At 37.7% G+C, this 19,930-nt stretch overlaps 1 protein-coding gene across 3 annotated transcripts in view; it reads left to right on the forward strand.

Annotated features, from left to right (window-relative positions):
- The first annotated feature begins 1,745 nt into the window (after nucleotides 1–1,745).
- The window catches only part of mylk4b (myosin light chain kinase family, member 4b), a 28,316-nt gene continuing 10,131 nt past the window's right edge, over nucleotides 1,746–19,930 (forward strand). Inside the window, exons 1-6 of one of the 3 annotated variants that reach the window (XM_026944628.3) lie at nucleotides 1,746–1,946; nucleotides 5,540–5,765; nucleotides 17,023–17,107; nucleotides 17,317–17,677; nucleotides 17,814–18,031; nucleotides 18,110–18,215. In XM_026944628.3, coding sequence (XP_026800429.2) covers nucleotides 1,765–1,946; nucleotides 5,540–5,765; nucleotides 17,023–17,107; nucleotides 17,317–17,677; nucleotides 17,814–18,031; nucleotides 18,110–18,215 — 1,178 coding nt within the window. In that variant the 5' untranslated portion in view covers nucleotides 1,746–1,764. Of the gene's footprint in view, nucleotides 1,947–5,539; nucleotides 5,766–8,069; nucleotides 9,483–15,746; nucleotides 16,458–17,022; nucleotides 17,108–17,316; nucleotides 17,678–17,813; nucleotides 18,032–18,109; nucleotides 18,216–19,930 lie in introns of those variants that run through there. The other 2 variants (XM_053242019.1, XM_026944627.3) reach the window with 2 other exon arrangements.

The raw sequence follows: 19,930 nt of genomic DNA on the forward strand, positions 1-19,930 counted from the left end.
GTGTTTCATAATGTTTTTAATGTCACAGTAAACAAGAAAGGGGGCAACTGGCATGCTCAAGGCTGCTTTTAATTTTAGAAGATATTCTGATTCATTCTAATCTACACACAGTAAGAAATGTACATAACTAATGATCTGGTGAGGGAACTACTGTTTTATAGCTTTTATAGCATAAGTCATAACAGGAAGCTGTTTCGCTGATATTAAATGTAACTATTAATTGACATATATTATGATGCGTTGTTCTTCATTAGAACATTTTAAAATGTTGGCTTTGGCAAATTGTTGTGGTGAGAGTAGAATTATATTCCTGCATGCCCTGTCGTGTTTTATTCCTTACTTTAGGACCCATCTATAATCAGAATCCTAGTAGTGACTAATGGACACTTGTTAGTGTTTGCTGTTGTGTAATGTGAATTAAGCTACACCAAAAGGTCTGTGTGAAAAGAACATTTTTTGTTCTTGTACTTAGATGTGAATGATTGCCTGAAATGTTTTGTAAAACACATATTAAGAGTTAACAATTACAGTCTAACCCTAATGAACAAACTTAGAGTTTATAGAGATGGCACAAGCGATAAAACAAAAGTACATAAGCAGCAAAGATAAATTGCTCCCATAAGCATAGAAAATCAGAGGAAATTTACAAAGCAGCCAGACAGCTCTTTAAATAAGAACACCAAAGAAAAGAGAGCCATAGAGACATGACTAAAGACACATGCTTGTATTACACACAGACAGCACCATTTAGAAGTCAGATTAGGCCCAAAATAAATTCATCATCTCAGCAGGGTTTTACTGTTTCAGCACCTCACACACTGCATGCCATCTCCTGGATCTGTGTCCATTTGCTGGCAAGCAACCAATTTCATGTGATTTTCATATGTTTGCATGTGTTTATCTACTTTGAATGGGTGCATTAGTGCAAAAGGGGAAAGAGAATGTTCCAGAATATACTTTTTTTTTTTTTTAATTATGTATAAATTCAAATACGGTGGCAGTGCTTATAGGTAGAAGCACAAGACCAGCTGTTTTTTTTCCTTACAGGATTTACTTGATTCGTTTTAGCAGCATTCAATGCATAGAAGTTTATTTATACTTCAGAGCTACTTGGATATTATTTTAATTATATAAAGTATTTGTGTTGCTTTTGTCAGTACTGGTCTGTCATTATTTGTTTGTGCTTTTTACTATACCTAAATACTCTGTCTGTATTACATTTCATTAAAATTCATGCCTTTGGCATTTCCAAAACATAAAAACATATAAAAACTCACACATAAAAAAAAGTGTGGGATTTGGTCCAAAAGCCTGTTACAGAGAAAAGCAGATGGACTAATAGAAAAAGATAAGATGCTGAAGTAGTTTATGAGAGACAACCAGCTTGGCTAAAATAAAATGTTCTTTTAGTTTTAAGGTTAAAGTGTTGTGCCCATTTAGAAAAAAAAAGGATTTCTTAAGGTCACCTTGGATAATTAATGGTTGTTGGCTATGTGAACGGTTCTACTTGGATCATTTTCTCATTGGGAACACACTGTCCTAAACAGAACCTTTAAAACCGTTTTAAAGTTTCCTTTTTCTAAGAATGTACTGTCAGCTTGCTGTCTTTGTTACATGCACGCACACACACACACACACACACACACACCAGAACACATGGTGCTAAGGGTTCCAAATGCCCGACAATAACAAGTTACACTCCTCCCTCCTGCCCACCTCCCTCACCCCAACATGCAACTAATTCAGCCTTGTCTTATTGAGTGTATGGTCACTCTAATACTCACCTCTGAGACTGTTCAGACTGAGAACAACACACACTTTGACTTAGCATCCACTGCTGAGAGAAGAACAGGGAAGGGAAAAAAAGGTGGAATCCAAATGAAAAAGGTGTTGAAGGAGATGGGAGGAAAAGAGAAGAAGATTTTAAACATTGCTAAATATCAAGCGTAAGTAAAAACTGAGTGAGTGTGATGAGTCAGGCTTTATACTCAGTTTTGTGGAAGCCCTTGATGCTATTGGGTTTCTGAGATTAAATTTTGCTTCATCAGGGCATATTGCAGAGTCTTGCCCTAATTAAACCTGAGATAACAGCTGAGCAGTATATATTACAAAAACAACACTCACATTAACCTCTAGCTTAACCTTTTCTTGTGAATAAATGTTTCACATGTGTTTAGATGTTACTAGCTTCCTGTTTGCATAAGTGTGAGCATGTGTGTTCATGTACCGTGTGTATTCATCCAAGGGGAAAAGTGGGTCCCTGTAATTTTACACTTTGGCATTTGCATTCAGCAGCTGTGGGAGTGATGATAATGAAGGAAGAGAACAACAGGATTTGACGTTCAAGACATTCTCTCTCCTTCTCTCACACTCTTTTCTTCTTTCTGAATGTCACTTTGTGCATTTGATGAATTACTCCTGAAAAATGAACTCTTTTTTGTCGCCTAAAACACTGCCGACCTATTTAGAGGGCACAAGCAGCTGTTGTGTTTTCTCACACCTGATTCAACTGATCATTAGGTATTGAACTGAAACAAGGGAGTGAATTGTTGGAAAAAAATTAATGTACAAAACTAACCAAATCATAATTTCATATTCAGTATAATCTGGTTTAAACATAAAAAATAGTTAACAGTAATATGTATTCACATTTTGTGTTTTTAAAATGGTTCAATATTTAGTAGCTAATACCTTTTTATATTTTCTGTGATGTATATATTTTTTATGACTGTTATTTTGGTAGAACGCACCTGGTGGGATTCTGCTTGGTTTATGTCTGGGAGCCCCCGAGCTATAGATAGAGCACATGCTTTGAAGTAGTTAGTCATGTCTCCACGGCACAAAACTTTACCCACCCATATGCTGCCAAGTATAAATTGTCAATCAAAATTAATGTAGAGGAAATGGTGCTCTAATTTTCTGAATGTTGACTGCATACTTATCCTACTGTGTTCAATATGAAACAAATTCATTTTCACTGCTAACTATGTGCTAAGGCATTTTATATCATTTTTAATTATTTAGTATAAGTTATGATAACATTTTCTTATCCAAATTAACATCCGAGCAAAAACTTATTATGTTACTCACACTATTGACTGGGCTGAATCTTGACATTTAATCTTTGGCTGATATAGATTTCATTAACTGATGCTGAAAATGAATAGTTAAATCAGTGTTTAATGCTGGCTGGAGTGTTGATTTCTAAAAGTGTACTGTATAATGTTGTAGTTGTAGTAACGTCAATTATACATATCTTTAATACTGGTACACACTTTTTATACTTGGAAGCAATTATATAAATAGGACTGAAATAGTGTCGATTAAAAATGACAGTTTTTCTGGAATCTTTTTGCAATGGATTTTTGCTTTTTTGCTTTTTGCAGTTTGTGACTGTATTTGAACTTAACTTCATGACACAAATATGAACCTAGGCATCTGTATAAGCACTGCACAAAATTATTTTTGGTGCTAGTAGCTTATGCACATATATACAAATGCATGGGGAGAGAGAGAGAGGGAGAGAGAGAGAGCGAGAGAGTGAGAGAGAGAGAGAGAGCGAGAGACAGAACCAGCACCTCACCAGTTTTTGATGTTATAAAATAGAGAGTGTGTTGACAGACAGACAGTGTATCTTTGATCACAGGGGTAAGAGTAATCCAAAGCCTTTGAATACTGCATCAAAGAAAATCAAATGGCAGATATTAACATAGCACTCAGTCCCATGGCTTGACCAACACACTTTCAGGAGGTTATATTACAATAAGTGCAAGAAAATAACTGACAGCGAAGCACATAAATAACTAAGATCCACATTCTTTTAAAAAATGACTTAGTATTTTACATGATCATAACATTATTTTTCATTTTTATGCAATATTACAGTGATTATGAATTACATTAATTTAAATAATTATTGTTTTTAACAAATTAACAATTATCTTTTGAGAATTTCTTTTTAACAGCCAGGTAGCACCAAAATACCACATGTCAGCATATCTATCTTGACTTTTAGTAACAACTGCTTAGGGAATGGAACAGTACCACTTAACATCTTTGTCATTGCTGTGGATCTCGCTTAAGCTCAGGCGCCAGAGCTGATTCAGGATTATATGGGTTGAAAATAGAACATCATTCATTAACTACTTTGCTGGGGAAGCCTCCCAGTGCGATGAGACTAGTCCATACTTGAAGGTTGAACATTGTGTTACTTGCATTATAGTGGAATGTGACATTGTATGTGCAGTATCATGGCCCATTTGACACCTCATTTATGCCCAATTAACTGGGGCTGTGTGACCTTTACTGAGGTGGCGCCTTGGGAATGTGATGTAAAAGAGGACATTTTGACACATAGCCTGGAATGCTATACTGCTATCTTTACAATATACTTACTCTATGGTTAGAAACACCACACTCACGCTTCAACTCATGATCTGTTTTATATTCATTCATTTTAAATGTGAATTTTATCTATAGTACATATCATTATGACATATTTATGTAAGTGAGATTGTTGGTAAGCAGTCTTGGCTCCTCCAATGCTTCTGGTTTCTTTGTTCAGCTGGCTCATTGGTCTCCAAGTTTGCTCTAACTTCTGATCTATCAGTGTGCTAAAGATGACCTGATGTCCTGGAGGATGCTATTCCATCTCCTCCTAGTCTATACTCCTTACGTGGCAATGGTTTATCACTGATTTCTTACACTTACCCTGAATGCCTACCCTGTTCTCGATGATGTGTGTGTCTGTGAGGTGACTAAGACCATCCAGCTTGATCCAGTACTGATCCAGATCTCCTTTGCCAAGCCTTGCCCAGTGTCTTAAGTCCATTCCTTTCTCTCTACCAGTTACTGTGTTTTCTCCTGTGCTTGCTGCTGTTCTCTCAGCACAGGCATTGCACGTTAAGGACAGCACGGGTTGACTGTGCTAGTTGTTATTGTGTGACTGAATTGTTGAAAACTGTGGATGCTTGCCATACTGCCAATGCCAAGATGCCAAGAAGACTGTAATATGCCTCACTTTTAAATCACTTCTGAAAAAAATGTCTGGTGGTTAACAGAAGTAAAGTGTTTCTGAGAGTCTCTCATCCCTTTCCAACACCAGAGGTCAATATCTCTCAAGTACTGTTCCCATGATTAATGCCTATCAGGCCATATTTAAATGATCTCATGAAGCATTATAGTCCATCCGGAATACTTTGTTCAGCTGAAGCAAACCTACTTTTATTCCTGAAGGTCACAGCTCAGCTGGTGGAAGTTGTTTTTCCTATATCACTCTGGAATCGCATCACATCTATTTATAATTCATTAATGATTGAATAATGTGCCTTACCATAAATACATTGTTTTAACCATCCACTCTTTTATACGTGGGGTACTATACAAAATGAATTATAAAAATCATTTAAAATAAATAAATTAAATAAACAAATTAAATAATAAATAATAAATAATAAATGATGTTAGTTGTTGTCATAGTAGTAGTAGTAGTATCATCGGCAGCAGCATCATCAAAATCTCTTTCCTTCTTTTCCTGCAGCTTGGACATGTCTGCTACAGAAAGCAAGCACAGCAAATGTGGTCTCTCTGATGCAGTGAGCTCACCTCTGCCACATCCTGCATATCTGAGCAGCCATGTCCCTGTGGATGGGGAAGGTGAGAGGTCAGCCATTGGTCGCATGGATTTCTTCCGACACCTGGAAAGGGTGGAGACTCTACGCTGCTACTGGGAGCTCAAACATGTGCAGCCGGGGGGTCTGGGGCAGGTATTCCTCTCACAGATGAATAGTCAGACATTTACAACTACACCTATGGCCTAACCATCCCCAATATTATTATAGTATTGCATTACATATTGGATTAAGATCTGTCAGTTGGTCCTAACACCCCACAAATACAGTCTATAACTTTTTCTATTATATTACTCCTCTGTGCCGAGTTTTTCACGCGTTCACTGTGTCCATTTGGGTTTATCAGCTACTCTAAATGTGAGTGTGACTGTGTAAGTGTAATGCACTGCAGTGGACGTCTCATCCCATCCAAGGTATCTTTCTATCTTATGTTTAGTATTCCCGAGATATGTTCCAGATTCCTCATGACCCTGACCAGAATAAAGCGATTACTGAGGATAAGTATATGAATATATCAGTAATGACTACTGAAGATGAAGTGAATGAATGAATGAATGAATATAATCAACCTTTTGCCCATTTCAATGATGTCTGTACAATACAATACAATAGTTTGACTGTACTTACACCATAAGAGTTACTGAATACTACACTTTAATATGAATAACTAAATAAGGGTTGAGCATTAGCGTTCCAGAGCCAGAGAAATCACAAATGGTGTATTGTAGGTTGTGATTATGTTTTATTTATTTATTTATTTATTTATTATTATTATTTTTTTTTAACTGAACATTATTAAAATACACCACTAGAGGGAGTTGTCATGCTGTTATGGTTCTCAGTTCAGTTCTTAGGCCTTTTTGGTATGAAGTATCAGAATACAGTGTATTATGGCATGATGGACCTTCAAGATAATCACAACCTTGTAAAGTAGTCATTCAGTAGGGCCTACATTTGATGATATGTGTCAGTGGTACTGCAGAAGGCTCATAAATTCATACAAACCTCCCAACACTTTTTAAGAAACACGTTTTAGGTTATCCTGATAACAGTATTTAGGTGTGGATTTTCATTACTTAGATAAAGCATCTTCCAAATCAGACTATACAAGCTCTTGGACGTTTTGTTGCCTGTGCAATGGCAATAAAAATAATCTTATCTTATCTAGCACACAGTATGCTTGGATATAAACTTTTGTCTTAAAAAGCACTCTAGGGCACCAAATGACTTTTAACTCCACCCTAGCTTATACAATCTTATACAATGCTTATCCAATCCTTTCAGGAGAAATGCAAATATTGACATGAATTTTGAGAAAATAAAGTTATAGAATGGCAAAAAAGAAAGAATTCCATGCACTTGGCACATGATCATGCAGACATCAAGTATCACTTTGTGTTTATGAATACGCAACCCCTGTCGCATTATGATCCACTCTGATGTTTGAAGCTCTGTAAAGCTGGGTGTTTTAGCTATTGGTTATTATTAATATCTTGTTTAAACAAAAATATTAAATAAATAACCCAGCATTATTTAACATTATCTACTGCATCTGCATAGTACTTAGGCACATGTAAAGTAATGCTACAATAGAAATCACGCCTTCAAAAATAATGGAATTAAATGTTTTCTTAAAAACTACTATAAGGAGCAGTAAGGAGTAATAAAATATAGCCAATATTTGGCATGACAACCCTTTGCTTTTTAAAAGAACATCGGTAGCCTCAAGGTACAATTTGTGCAGTTTTATAATTATATAAAACAGCGTTATAACAGCATTTGAAACTGCTGTCTGGTCTATTACATAGTGTGTTACTTTATTTACTGAAATACTGTTTGGATTTTTTTTTACTGACTCAATAATGCAGAAGTCATAAAACATCTAAGACAAAATTGGTGTTATGGTAATAAAAATATAAGGGTGCCTAAGACTTTTGCACGGTACTATATAATAATATTTCTTTGTACTGAGAAAAGCATTATAAACCTGTTAGTCTCAAAACTCAATTATTACTGTAATATAATAATAATTATCATATCACCTTAAAGCAGAAGGTGAATAACACAATAAATATTAAATAAATATTTATAAATAAATAACACAATAAATATTAAACTCTATAGTAAAAAAAATTCAAAATTACAGTAGCTCCACTAACAATGAAGGTCATGAGATTAAACATATATGGGAGAATTTCTTATCAAAGCTGTTCCCATTTATATAGTAAAAGCCAATTTTTTTTTTTTTCATTATTCACACTTTATTTTGATCTTAGTTTACTTAGTGTTACAACCAGATACAATTTACACATTACAATTACAACCAGTTATTGAATGCTCCAACAACTGCCCTTAGACTACTATTATACTTTATATGTTATATATAATAATGTTATATTCTCAGCACAGGGAAAAATGCCATGCAATTCCTATCCTGCATATCTGGATCAGTTGGTTCTTCAGCAATGTGTGGCTCTTTACTATCATCAAATGTATGAGATGTACAGTCTAGATCCATAATATATCCAATTATTATTATTATTATTAGTAGTAGTAGTAGTAGAGAGAATTTCTCTAGAATCTTTGTGTATGGTAGACAGACAGACAGACAGATAGATAGATAGATAGATAGATAGATAGATAGATTTAACACAATACATTTAAGAGGATCCTATATTACATTTGTATTTTACTTGGTAATCAGACTATTTGGTGATGAGTTTTAAATGATGGTGGGTGTATTTGCAGTCTGTGCCCATGTTGGTGTTCTAATTAGTACACATACATGCAGCTCTCTTGACATGAGTGATTAGTAGAATACCAGCTCTAGACGCTCTGGCCAGGCGTCACTCAAATAGATGAAGTGCCATGCATACCCAGCAGTGTGCGAGTGTGTGTGTGTGTGTGTGTGTTTAGTTTTGAAACTGCTGAAGTAAGAGTGTGAAAGATCTTGGTTGTATTAGCAGGTCTCTCCTGATACCATATGATACCTGCACTTGGTACTCAAGATATCCTATATAATTAAGTAATAGAAAAAAGAACCCAAATGTTTGCTTTGGATTTTGGCTGCTCCATGATGATGAATGTTCTCTGAGTGTGTGCCATCAGTATTTGTGAATTAGATTTTCACTTTGGCCTTTAGTTTGAGTGTTGTAACCTATAATCCTTGGCATTTATAGATACATAATTCAACTAGGGTCCTGACTGGCAGTGTTTAATCCGGGTCAAGAATGTAGAAATTTACAATATATCAGTTTGTACAGATTTGTGTGTGTGTGTGTGTGTGTGTGTGTGTGCGTGTGTGTGTGTTTGCATTTGGATGTGTGAATTTAAGTGCAAATGTGCAAGTGAGAGGAATGACTGAGCACATTAAGTGCTGCGTCTAATGTTAAAGGATACACTGGGTCCTCTTCACCACCTTGCGTTTCCTCAGAGCCAGAGTTCCACCTGTCTGACACTTGTCTCTGTGACTGACACATTCTCTGCTCCTTATAGAGAGGAGGCATGAGGGTGGGTTCACTTCTGTCTCCCTTTCAGAATCTGTGGCTTGGCTGCACCGTTGATGTCAACAACCAGACTACTGTTAACGTAGAGCTGAAAAAGTGGGAGATAGGGACACATAGGGGATTAAAAGTGTCATTAAAGTGGAGTTTGTGCACAGACGGAGGCTCGGACTTGGGCCCCATGTTTGTGACTTTGGTTACCATGGAGAACTTCTTGCGTGATAAGGACGTTTGGATTGTGGGTAGTGTGTGCTTAGTTGTATCCATTTTATGGAGGAAGTTTTGGAGTTTATTCACCCACAAGAGGAAACAAGATAAATCAGCAGGAAGCACATCACTTTACTCACAGGTAACACACATGCCCTCATTTAACCCCACGCTTTGCTGAGTGTTTTTATACCACTTACATATGGCAAAGTGTGTAATGAATGAGAGTGTAGAGAGTTTAAATACTAGTGTTGAATTTATATGAAAACCACGTAATACAAGTACAACCTATAACGTTATTTTACAAAAGTACAGATACATTATGTATGTTTGATTGTCTGACAGCACATAGCATTCGAGCTGTCAGCTGTGGAACCCTCCTTGCCTGCTTTGGTTACTCAGTGATATGAGTCAAGTGATTCAGACATTCATATGCACATTCATCATGTGATATGGGTCAGCAGATTATGCTACTTTTCCCAAGTTAAGCAATCAAATAACATAGTTCGGAATGTGCTCCAGTCTACGGTGTCATGTGTTTCATTTAATTTCTCTCTTATATTAGCGAAAGGTGCTCTCTGTAGATTAGCCTTGTGTGATAAAACCTGTTAATCTCTAACATTCTTTGGGAAACTTTCTTCTTGACAATTTGAACTTGAATAAGAAAGTTCACCACAAGCAGAGGTGCAGTGCAGAGCCTTGTTCCCCAAAAGTGTGTGTGTGTATATATATATATATATATATATATATATATATATATATATATATACACACACATACACACATACACACACATATATATATATATATATATATTCATACTGTATAATACAGTTGCTATATTATACAATTGCTATATTATACAATTGTATAAAATTGCATAATAAAAAGTACAATACTGTATGATACTGTATGAACCTGCTAGTCTTGCAATTGGTCATTGTTGGCCTTATTTCCATCTTGCTTCTGTAAATAAAAGCAACACGAAACAGAAAGCAAAGACAGAAGCGGCCAGGTGGAGTGGCAAGGAAAAGGGGATGCTGTAACATAACAGAAAGTAACTTCAACTGCAGTTCAGTTTGATCTGCAAGCATATAACTAACATTATTTAATCAGGCTGGATTAACTGCAATATCACTATCTAGCAAGTAAAACCACAACTAGGTGCATAATTGACCTTATTAGGATATACAACTGAACATATTTTTGTAGCAATTTGTTCTGAAAATCAGTATAAAAATTATAATTTTGATGAAAATTCATAGTCAGTGACTTGTTAGCAAGTTAGCAATTAGCTAGCTTTGTCTTGTGACAGACCTACTCATGTTATATGTTACATAGGAGAGGGGAGCTGAGATTAATTTAAAGGTATAGAATAGTAGTTCCTATAAAGTAAAGTTCGATTCGTCAGAGACTGTACATTACGGTAGGTGATCAGTGGTCTTAAGATTTGTTGTGGGTGTATGGGGTGGCGTGGGTGAGTGTGATACTTCAGGCCAGAATTTTTGTCCCAGTCCAGCCTTGTGATTAGGTCTTCATTAGCCCTTCAGAGGCATTTGCATATACATAATTCCTGGAATTTATAATGAGAAATTAGAGATTAGATTGTAAATTCATAGCATAGAATAGTTTAAAAAGTGATCTTAGGTGAATGAAGGCATGGTTGGTTCAGAGTCTATTATGTACTGTAATTTATGAGTATGTGGAGAACGTCATGTTCAGGTGGAATAGGATCATCAGCAATGCTGAGCACAGGTCTCTTACTGCTGACTGTCAGAAGCAGGTGGCCCTGTGTTATACCTTTCAGTCATTTGAACGTAGTCGAATTCTGTTTGCTGAATCCACCAAAAAGCAGATGTTTTGCTACTAATTTCAGTGCACATATGTGTAAGATATTGAAAACATAACTTAGTTTTATAAAAATATATTTGCGTTAAAACAGCATGGTTGGTCTATATATTCTTATTACTAGGCAGAATCAGATCTACAGGATGGCGCTGCAAAATAAAGACAATAAGTAATCATTTATTATAATCATAATAATTAAATGATCATCACAATTATTTAGATTGCTTAATTGCACTTAATTGTTTTATCATTTTAAATCAGCAGAAGAGCTTTTCACATTTATGAATGTAGTTCTTCAAATATATAACTCTTTGAATTAAAAGAAGACTGCACTCTAGTCACACTAACTGGATGAATGTTTCATACAGCATGCTATACATATATGTAGAAGCTGATTGATAGGTAAATAAATAAATCAAGAAGAAAAAGAAGAAGAGAAGAGAAGTGAAGTGAAGAAGAAAACATACAGTTCCAATAGGGTGTTTACTCACCTTTTGTGCTTGGCCCCCTAATAAAAATAAATAAAATAATAATAGATTTAATAATTAATTGATATAGCGTCATTCTGTGTTGCTTTATAGTGTCGTGGCCAAAGAGGCACAGAACTACACTACCCATCAGCCCCTGCATATCACTTGTCTCACAAATCACCCACACCTGTTTCCTGTTTCACCTTGATTAGCACCACTATTTAAATTCTAGTTTTTCAGTGCATCTTGGTCAAGCTTCTGTTGTTTCTATTGTAGTTGTTGTTTGTTGGCGTGTGCGCCACAGTATCACTTCTAGTCTGTATGTTCTTTGCCTCTTATCCACAGTTCATTTTTATGGTTTTTGTTTTCACATTTTTTGGTTGTTTGTTCGCACTTTACTTAATAAATTGCCTGCACTTTCATCTGCCTTTGCCTCCCAATCGTGAGAAAAAGAGAAGTCCAAGAGGCAATCTTGAAGAAGAACCACCTGATGTGGGAGCACCAGGGGAGGGGAGATTGGGTCAGGGCCACACAGGAATGGCTCAACATACACCCCCTCAGGAAATTTTTTGAGGATAGCGTTCCCCCCCTAGTTATAACCATCTCCCACCCTCCTTGCCCCACTGAGGATGTCCTTGCTCCATTCAGGACATCGCTCTGCCTCCTTGCTCCTCTGAGGATGTCATGCCACCTCCTTGCTCGGCTGAGGACGTCCCGCTACACTTCTGCTCCGTAGAGGACAACACTATGGCTCACAGCCACGCCATGGGTGTCACTCCGTCTCCCTGCTCTGCTGAGGATGTCGCTCCTCCCCCTGCTTCGTGGTTCCCCCACCCTCTCAACCCAACCCCCCGACTCCGCCTTGGAATTCACTCCCCCCTCTGGCTCCGCCTTGGACTTCGCTTCGCAGTGGCCATTGCTCCACTCTCATGCTCTGCCTTGGATGTCACGCCACTTCTTAGCTATGAGGAAGAGATCACTTTACCTCAATGCCTTGTGGAGGATGTCACATCGTCTGCCGGCTACACTAAGGGTATCGGTCCCAAAGAACCTTGTTGGCCTAATGGCCTTTATCAGCTAAGAGACATCTCTCATGACTGTCCATGACCCCCTCTTGACTGTGTTTCGTGCTTCGGGAGCCACGCGTTAAGGGGTGGTTGTCATGGTAGCACCAAAGAGGCGCAGAACTACACTACCCATCAGCCCCTGCATGTCACTTGTCTCACATCGCTCACCTGTTTCCTGTGTCACCTTGATTAGTACCACTATTTAAGTTCTAGTTTTTCAGTGCCTCACGGTCAAGCTTCTGTTGTTTCTGTTGTAATTGTTGTTTGTTGTTGTGTGTGCCACAGTATTGCTTCTAGTCTCTGTTCTTTGCCTCGTATTCACAGTTCATGTTTATGGTTCTTGTTTTCACATTTTTGGGTTGTTTGCACTTTACTTAATAAATTATCTGCACTTACATCCTCCTTTGCCTTACAATTTTGACATATAGAGGGAACACGCCACCCGACATCAACTGAAACTAACAGTTACAGCACCAATATCATAGTCAATTATATATGTTTAACTGAGCAGGTTAAAATTTGTGATTAAATTACAACTAACTGTTAAGCCCTTATAGACTATTAACAATGTACAATCCAAAAAAATCACATTCACAATGTCATATTTGGGAGAAATATTAGCAGCAGTGGCTGTAATATAGCCAGTGGTGATGTGTTTACCACCAGTGTGCCAGGCGCCTGCTTTCATCACTAGACAAGTGTTTGCCAGAGTTTCCCTGGGACTCCCCCACGTCAGCTCATACGTTTCTACTCTGCAGCCCCACACATGCCCACTGTGTGTTTTGCACAGAGGAGGTGGCGTCTGTCAGTGCACATATCAATTACATAAAATAAATTGAGACCAGCGAGATGTGTTGAGAGAAAAGAAAGGAGGGTTGGGGTTGGAAAGAGATTTAGTTACCTTCTTCTACCCTTTCATATACTAAAATAGCACTTGCCCTCTCTGTCACTTGCTTGGACCTTAACCCACCTTATACAAACAATCGCATTCTCTAAACATGCCACCTTCGCACACACACACACACACACACACACTTCTATCCATAAACTCTATGCAGTTTACAGACCTTGTAAAGTCAGCAAGACTTTAAACTGGTTGAATTAAACATAACTATAGTGACATATGATAATGTCACGTCATTCATGCTCAGGTCTTTGGTTACCACTGAACCCATAACTGTTTTATAGATGCTGAATACATACATGCACTCACATAAACACACATACACATCTTCCATTACTTCAGATATACCCCCTTTCTTCTTCTGTTACACACATTTACACACGAATGCCAACATTCCTAACCTGAATGTAGATCAGTGAATGAGTGCCTGAGTGACACTGAGTCATTACAAGTAGTTAAAAAGCTATTCAGTACCACACCGTTTATAGGGTGTCATGGAATCGTGTGTGTGGTGTGTGTGTGTGTGTGTGTGTGTGTGTTTGTGTCTAGTTGCTGTGCATATCTGCTGCCCTCCATTGGTGAATCAGTACATGGTCAGGTTTTACCAAGGACAGTTAAAACAAGAATTCATTTCTAATGATTTTATAAATGCATAAATGAAATATTTGCTTGAATATTTTTTATGAATTGATTTTTTAATTCCTTTGTCATAAATGATTTTCTTTCTAGCCTTTTTAAAGCCTTTTTTGACAAAAATGTGAATTTTGGTCCAGTTGGTACAAAACTGTGGCATAACAGTGTTATTTATTTATTTTTTATAACAGTTTTATTTTGAAGCTTAGAAAGGTAGAATTTAGGTTGGGCTACTGGAGCAAAACACTGACAATAGAAAAAACAATCAGACGCTTCCTTTTCATAATGACGTGTCTTTCAGAAGGGACTGGAAAGTCACTGAACATGACAATAAAGTCACATAAGTGGGAGGTTTTTATTTTTCATATGTTCATACTTCATATTTGCTACGTGCACAAGTATGAAACTTGCAGGACTGGAGCTAAGAAAGGTAGAATTTAGGTTGGGCTACTGGAGCAAAACACTGATCACAAAAAAAAAACAACAACAATCAGACACTTCCTTTTCATTATGAATGGTATGTAAGGAATAAAACAGGTCAGGTCATGTTGTTGTAGGAAAATAATCCACTTTCTCATTCAGAGACCATCACACTCAGAGCACAGGCACAAACTGGTACATGATGTCCAGGCTATTATAAGATCATAGTGTATTATAAGATCGTTGTGTGGTCTTTTTGGTACTTTGCCAATTCAGGCTAATTCATTCTAGCATGAGGGGTGTTTATTGTCTGGGCTGTGTCTAAATCTGGGCAGATCAAAGTAAAGCCCCTGTACAACTGTGGTAAATGAGAGTCAAACAGCCTCTGCACCTTCACAGTATGCTATACATTCACAGCATGAATATAATAATCCCATGTACACCTGATCTCATAAAAAAGCCATATGAGTTATGATATGAATGAACAAGGGCAATGTGGTTAGCAGAAAAGGTACCAGTACTAACCTCTCCCCAAATCTAAGGTTTTTTTTTTTTTTTTTTAATTGAGCCATGTAAATTGGTACAAGCATGTGACCTTATGTTACAATGGGTTATGAGGCCTTTTTTCTTGATTCAGTAAACGATTAGGTCGTTTATTCCAGAAGGATGTGACGGTTCACTTGATTAATGTAGGTAAACATCCTCATTGAATTTCATCCAAGTTGTCCACGTCAACTCTTTGTTTGCTTGGCTTTGTCACACACCTACTCCAGTTCTCTGACATTCACACACCCGTCTGTGTGTTTAGCAGCAGGACTTGGGTCTTGTCCTGAATGAGAAAGACATCCATGTGTATCACATTCCAACGTGTACATCTACACCCATAAAACAACACACAAGTACGCACATACGAACAAACCAACGATTTAAGGAATTATTGCAGACTGCTTGCTGGTACCATCAGCTACAACACTTTAGCTCAATGTATATTTATAAATTGGTGAAGATGTTTCTAATGTAAGATCCACTTTCTTCTGTATCACTATTTTTTTTGTCCTGACCAGCACTGGTTTCAATATCCTCACACCTGACTCCTGGCTTCACAGCAGATCGGAGTCTCACACAGTCCGCTTCAATACAGACCAATCAGCAGCAGCCAAAAGACCACTATATAAATGTGGGCTCGAGAGTAGACAGAAAAGAAAAGGAACTGGGAAGTAATAAGCACTCTCTAGTTCAGGACAGGCGAGTATCAGTCCTACAAGTAACAGGTTTCCTCAGGACGGGTTTTTCTTGCTTTTGCAAATTCTTCTGTAAGTGTGTTTGATTCTGGAGCTTTCAGCTAAACCACTAAAGATCAGCTCCAGTCTTATGACATCTCTAGCCAAGATGTTTGACCCAAAATCCCTTACAAACTCAAAAACACTGCAGCAACAGGAGCAATGGTGGCAGAGGAGAAACTGAAAAATCCTTGCTGACTGCAGAAGATAAATCTTCCTAAGCTTCTCCTCTTCCATTAATCTTTTTTGCACTGAATGAGAGACAGATCGATGCACTTAGTGGCCAGAGTGACACGCTTGTCACGCTACAGAAGTCGGCCATTAGCCATCAGGACGTGATCAGTTGTGAGCATACCTGTGGGAAGAACATAGAGCAGATGTTAAGTAACCTGGGTGTTGCCATGGAGACAATGAATAAACAGGCCAATCAGAATGCTCAGAGACTTGGAGCAACTGCTGACCGGAGTTCACCAAGCTGTCAGCTTCCTCCCTGAGGTGCTCAAACAATTTAAAAATACATACATACCTACAAGTGAGAGGGTAACTGACATTGTAAATAGATGGACTGACAAATGGACGGATGGAAGGTTATACTTTTTTGTAAGCTAGTTGCACGTTTAACTACGGATGTGGCATTTATGTTCGTAGTGACTATAATCTCTGCAATATCTAGAGAGACAGCCGAGCAGATTAACTGTCTCACGAGACACCATGCATTTGTGTGTACAGTGCCTTGCATCAAGCATTCAAGGTAGAAAATATATTTTTTATATAGTAGGTTAATCAAGCAAAATAGCAGGCAACATTGCTCAAGCAGCTGTCATTACATGGAGACATTTTCAAGTCTTGCTACAGATTCTCAATGGGATTGATATCTGCCATTGTAACACATTCAGATTCTTGACTTTGAACCTTTCCAGTGTAGCTTTGGCATCTGTTTATATCTGTCTGTCACCTATTTTTCTATTTCTTAGGGTGAGTTTGCCTTGCAATTGCTTTTTCATGTTTGCATGTTAAAAAGGTTTGTTGGCTGTTCCCTCTTTTCTTTGCCCCTATGCAGCTGAAAGAGAAGGAATGTAAGGAGAAGCCAAATGTGTGCTTAAAGGTGTCGAAATCCCAGAAGAAGAAACCTCCAGATGCAACAGGTATTTGCAAATCCAACTGCAATATTTTAGCTGGTACATCTCTAGGGAGGTTAATGTTGTTTGCAAATGGAAGATTTTGATGTGGATTTGAAATGTTACAAAAATCTGAAGATACAGAACTGGTCCATTAAGTCATTAACATAATATGGCACAAAAGTATCATCCATGACAAAAACAGTATATAACTTTGTGTTTATATTTCTTTTAAGGTGCAGCCAAGGATGACTTGGAAAAGGTACAAATGCTCAATCAACAGAACACAAGCCTTTTCCATGGCAATGCTGAAACCGATGCTAGCACAACAGGACTTCTGGACTTTATCCAAGATGAGAAAGAAGCACAAACTGAGAAAAAAGATAAAGAAGAACTGCAAACAGGGGAGAAAAAAGAGGACAGTACGGAAGATAAAGATATTCTCATACAATCCAGGTTGAATGAGAAAGTAGAGACAAACAACGAGGAAGAGAATCAGAGAATAGAAAAAGAAGATGGCTTGAGTGTCCCTGAGGTGCCGTCTTTAATCCTGTCTAGCTGTGAGTTTAGTCAAGACCAGGAAGTCCCCCAGGAAAGGTACTGAAACAGTGTCTTTAAGCCAACTGATGACACTATTTGGAAAAAGTACTATTTTCACTGAAATCTGGAAAAATCTAATCCATTAATATGTATTTTTTTTTTCTTGATGAATGTGTGCTGTGTGTTTTTGTAGCGATAATGAACACATAGAGTTGATTGCCAGTACTAAGAGACGAGTCGAGAATCTGGAGAAAGATGATCTCAAAAAAAGCAGAGTGGAGGAAAGGTCAGAAGAGGTGGAAAAAAGTGAGGAAGAAAAGAAGCCTGGAGTGGGAGCATCAGAGGTGGAACCAAAGAAACCTGAGGAGGAGAGGAAAGAAGTAGATTCAGTGCCTGAAGAATACATCATAGGTATAAGATGTGCTACAATGACCTAGGACTGTTATTTGGACAGTTCCCTTATTTCTCCTTTTTTGCTCTGTCCTCCAGATTGCTCACCTCCTCCTCCAGCACCCTTTGAGCACCGTGTGGTGACAACCAAAACCCAACATATAGCTACCTATTATACCATCAACAGAGAGGAAGTGCTTGGAGGGTGAGCAACAGAATAGCAGAAAGACCATACAGTATAAAATGGATGCAATAATATATTGAAAACCCTAACAAAAAATGCACAAGGAATCTTTGAAGAAACAAAAAGGTTACATTAAAATAACCTGACTTAGACTTTTTGTTACTCCTGCATTGTTTGACATATGAGACAGTCAAAGTGGCCCAGTGGGTTTGTTTACAGCAACTCTAAATATATAGTTATATAGCCTGAAGAGTTGAAGTCTTTTGAGTTATTTGTTGCAAATCTTTGTGGATCTAATCTGCCTCTGTCCCTGAGGCTACAACTTTGGGACTTGACTTGTAGGTCAGGTTGGGTGGAGTCCTACCACAGGGTCTAGAAAGCAGAGGCAGCTCTTATAACTAGTTGTCTTTCTGACTCTGCTTCTGAAAACCTTGTTTGAAATTATTTCAACTTTTTGGCATGGTTTTCAGGTGCCAGGTTTCAAAGCCATACCGGAGGGTGGAAAATGATCTGAACAGAGCAATTGGCTGCAAACGGTTTGGCTTGGTCAGAATGCAGTTTGCTATTCTTGACATATTGTCTGTTTCTTCTTATATGTGTTGAGGGTTACTTGAAGTGTAACTCCTGTCCAGATGTTAACTGTGGTGAAATTACATTTCTTGGGATGGAATACTTTCCCTGCTCTTTCAGAGCTCAGGAACTCCAGACTTGGTGGCAGGGTTTGTACATTTAAACGTTACATTATCTTCAAAATGTTAATATTTTGCATGTTTGGTTCTGTGGGGGATTTTTTGTCAGTTGGTAGGAACTCAGGTATTTCTCCAAAATTATTGGCAAGGAAAGCTCAGACTGATTTCTATGATATGCTATCCTGAGCTTGTTTTCTCTCTTGGATATCAGGGTGCCAAGTTTTCCTTTGCTTAGGCCTGAATTTGCCTTTGAGTCGGCATTGATCTCCTCTTTGAACCGGTACTGAGAATATGTGATTGCAAGCTGTTTCTTCCTCTGTTTCCCCTGCCTGTTTGTGTTTATTCTTTTTACTTCAATACCATTCTTAATATAGTTCTGGATAGATGGCAGTGTTGTCTATTTCAGACAATGGCAGTGTTGTCTATTTCAGACAATGTCAGGAAATCCTTGGCTACAAAAGAGCATTTAGAGAATCCTGGATCAGAAAACACACTTGGATACTAATGAAATTGCACCACAGTTGTAGTTATAGTTATAATTCTGTCCCCAAAGTATATTTGCTGATCCAGGATTCTGTGATGCTTTTCTGTAGCCAAGGATTTCCTAACTTTGCTTCTGTTAGCTTTCCCACCATTTTGTGTTGACTTTGGAAGAAAGCACAGAACCTATTCTGTGACTTGCTTGTAAGACTCCCTGTTTTACTTAAAACAAAGGCCAAGTTTTATGAATATTCTTGCAAAGATGTCCCATGTTTCCATGTTGTTCATAGCACAGAACTTCATAATCTGGTTTTCACCCAATTCCTTGTCATCAGCTACCCTGCACACTTTCAAGTTCTCTTTGCTCCAGACACTTCACATGGAATTTTATTAATAATGTCTTTAAGCTACTGGTAAAAGCATCTTTCGTGGTGTCCTTTTGTTCACAATTTGGTGCGTGTACATTGCTGGCCTTAGTATAACATGGTCTTGCTGTCTAAGATAAATTCACAAGATTTTATACTGGCTGGCCCTGTATAGTACCCATATCATACAAAGCTCAGGTGC

This window comes from Pangasianodon hypophthalmus, chromosome 19 (genome assembly GCF_027358585.1).
Source record: "Pangasianodon hypophthalmus isolate fPanHyp1 chromosome 19, fPanHyp1.pri, whole genome shotgun sequence".
NCBI classification, from domain to species: domain Eukaryota; kingdom Metazoa; phylum Chordata; class Actinopteri; order Siluriformes; family Pangasiidae; genus Pangasianodon; species Pangasianodon hypophthalmus.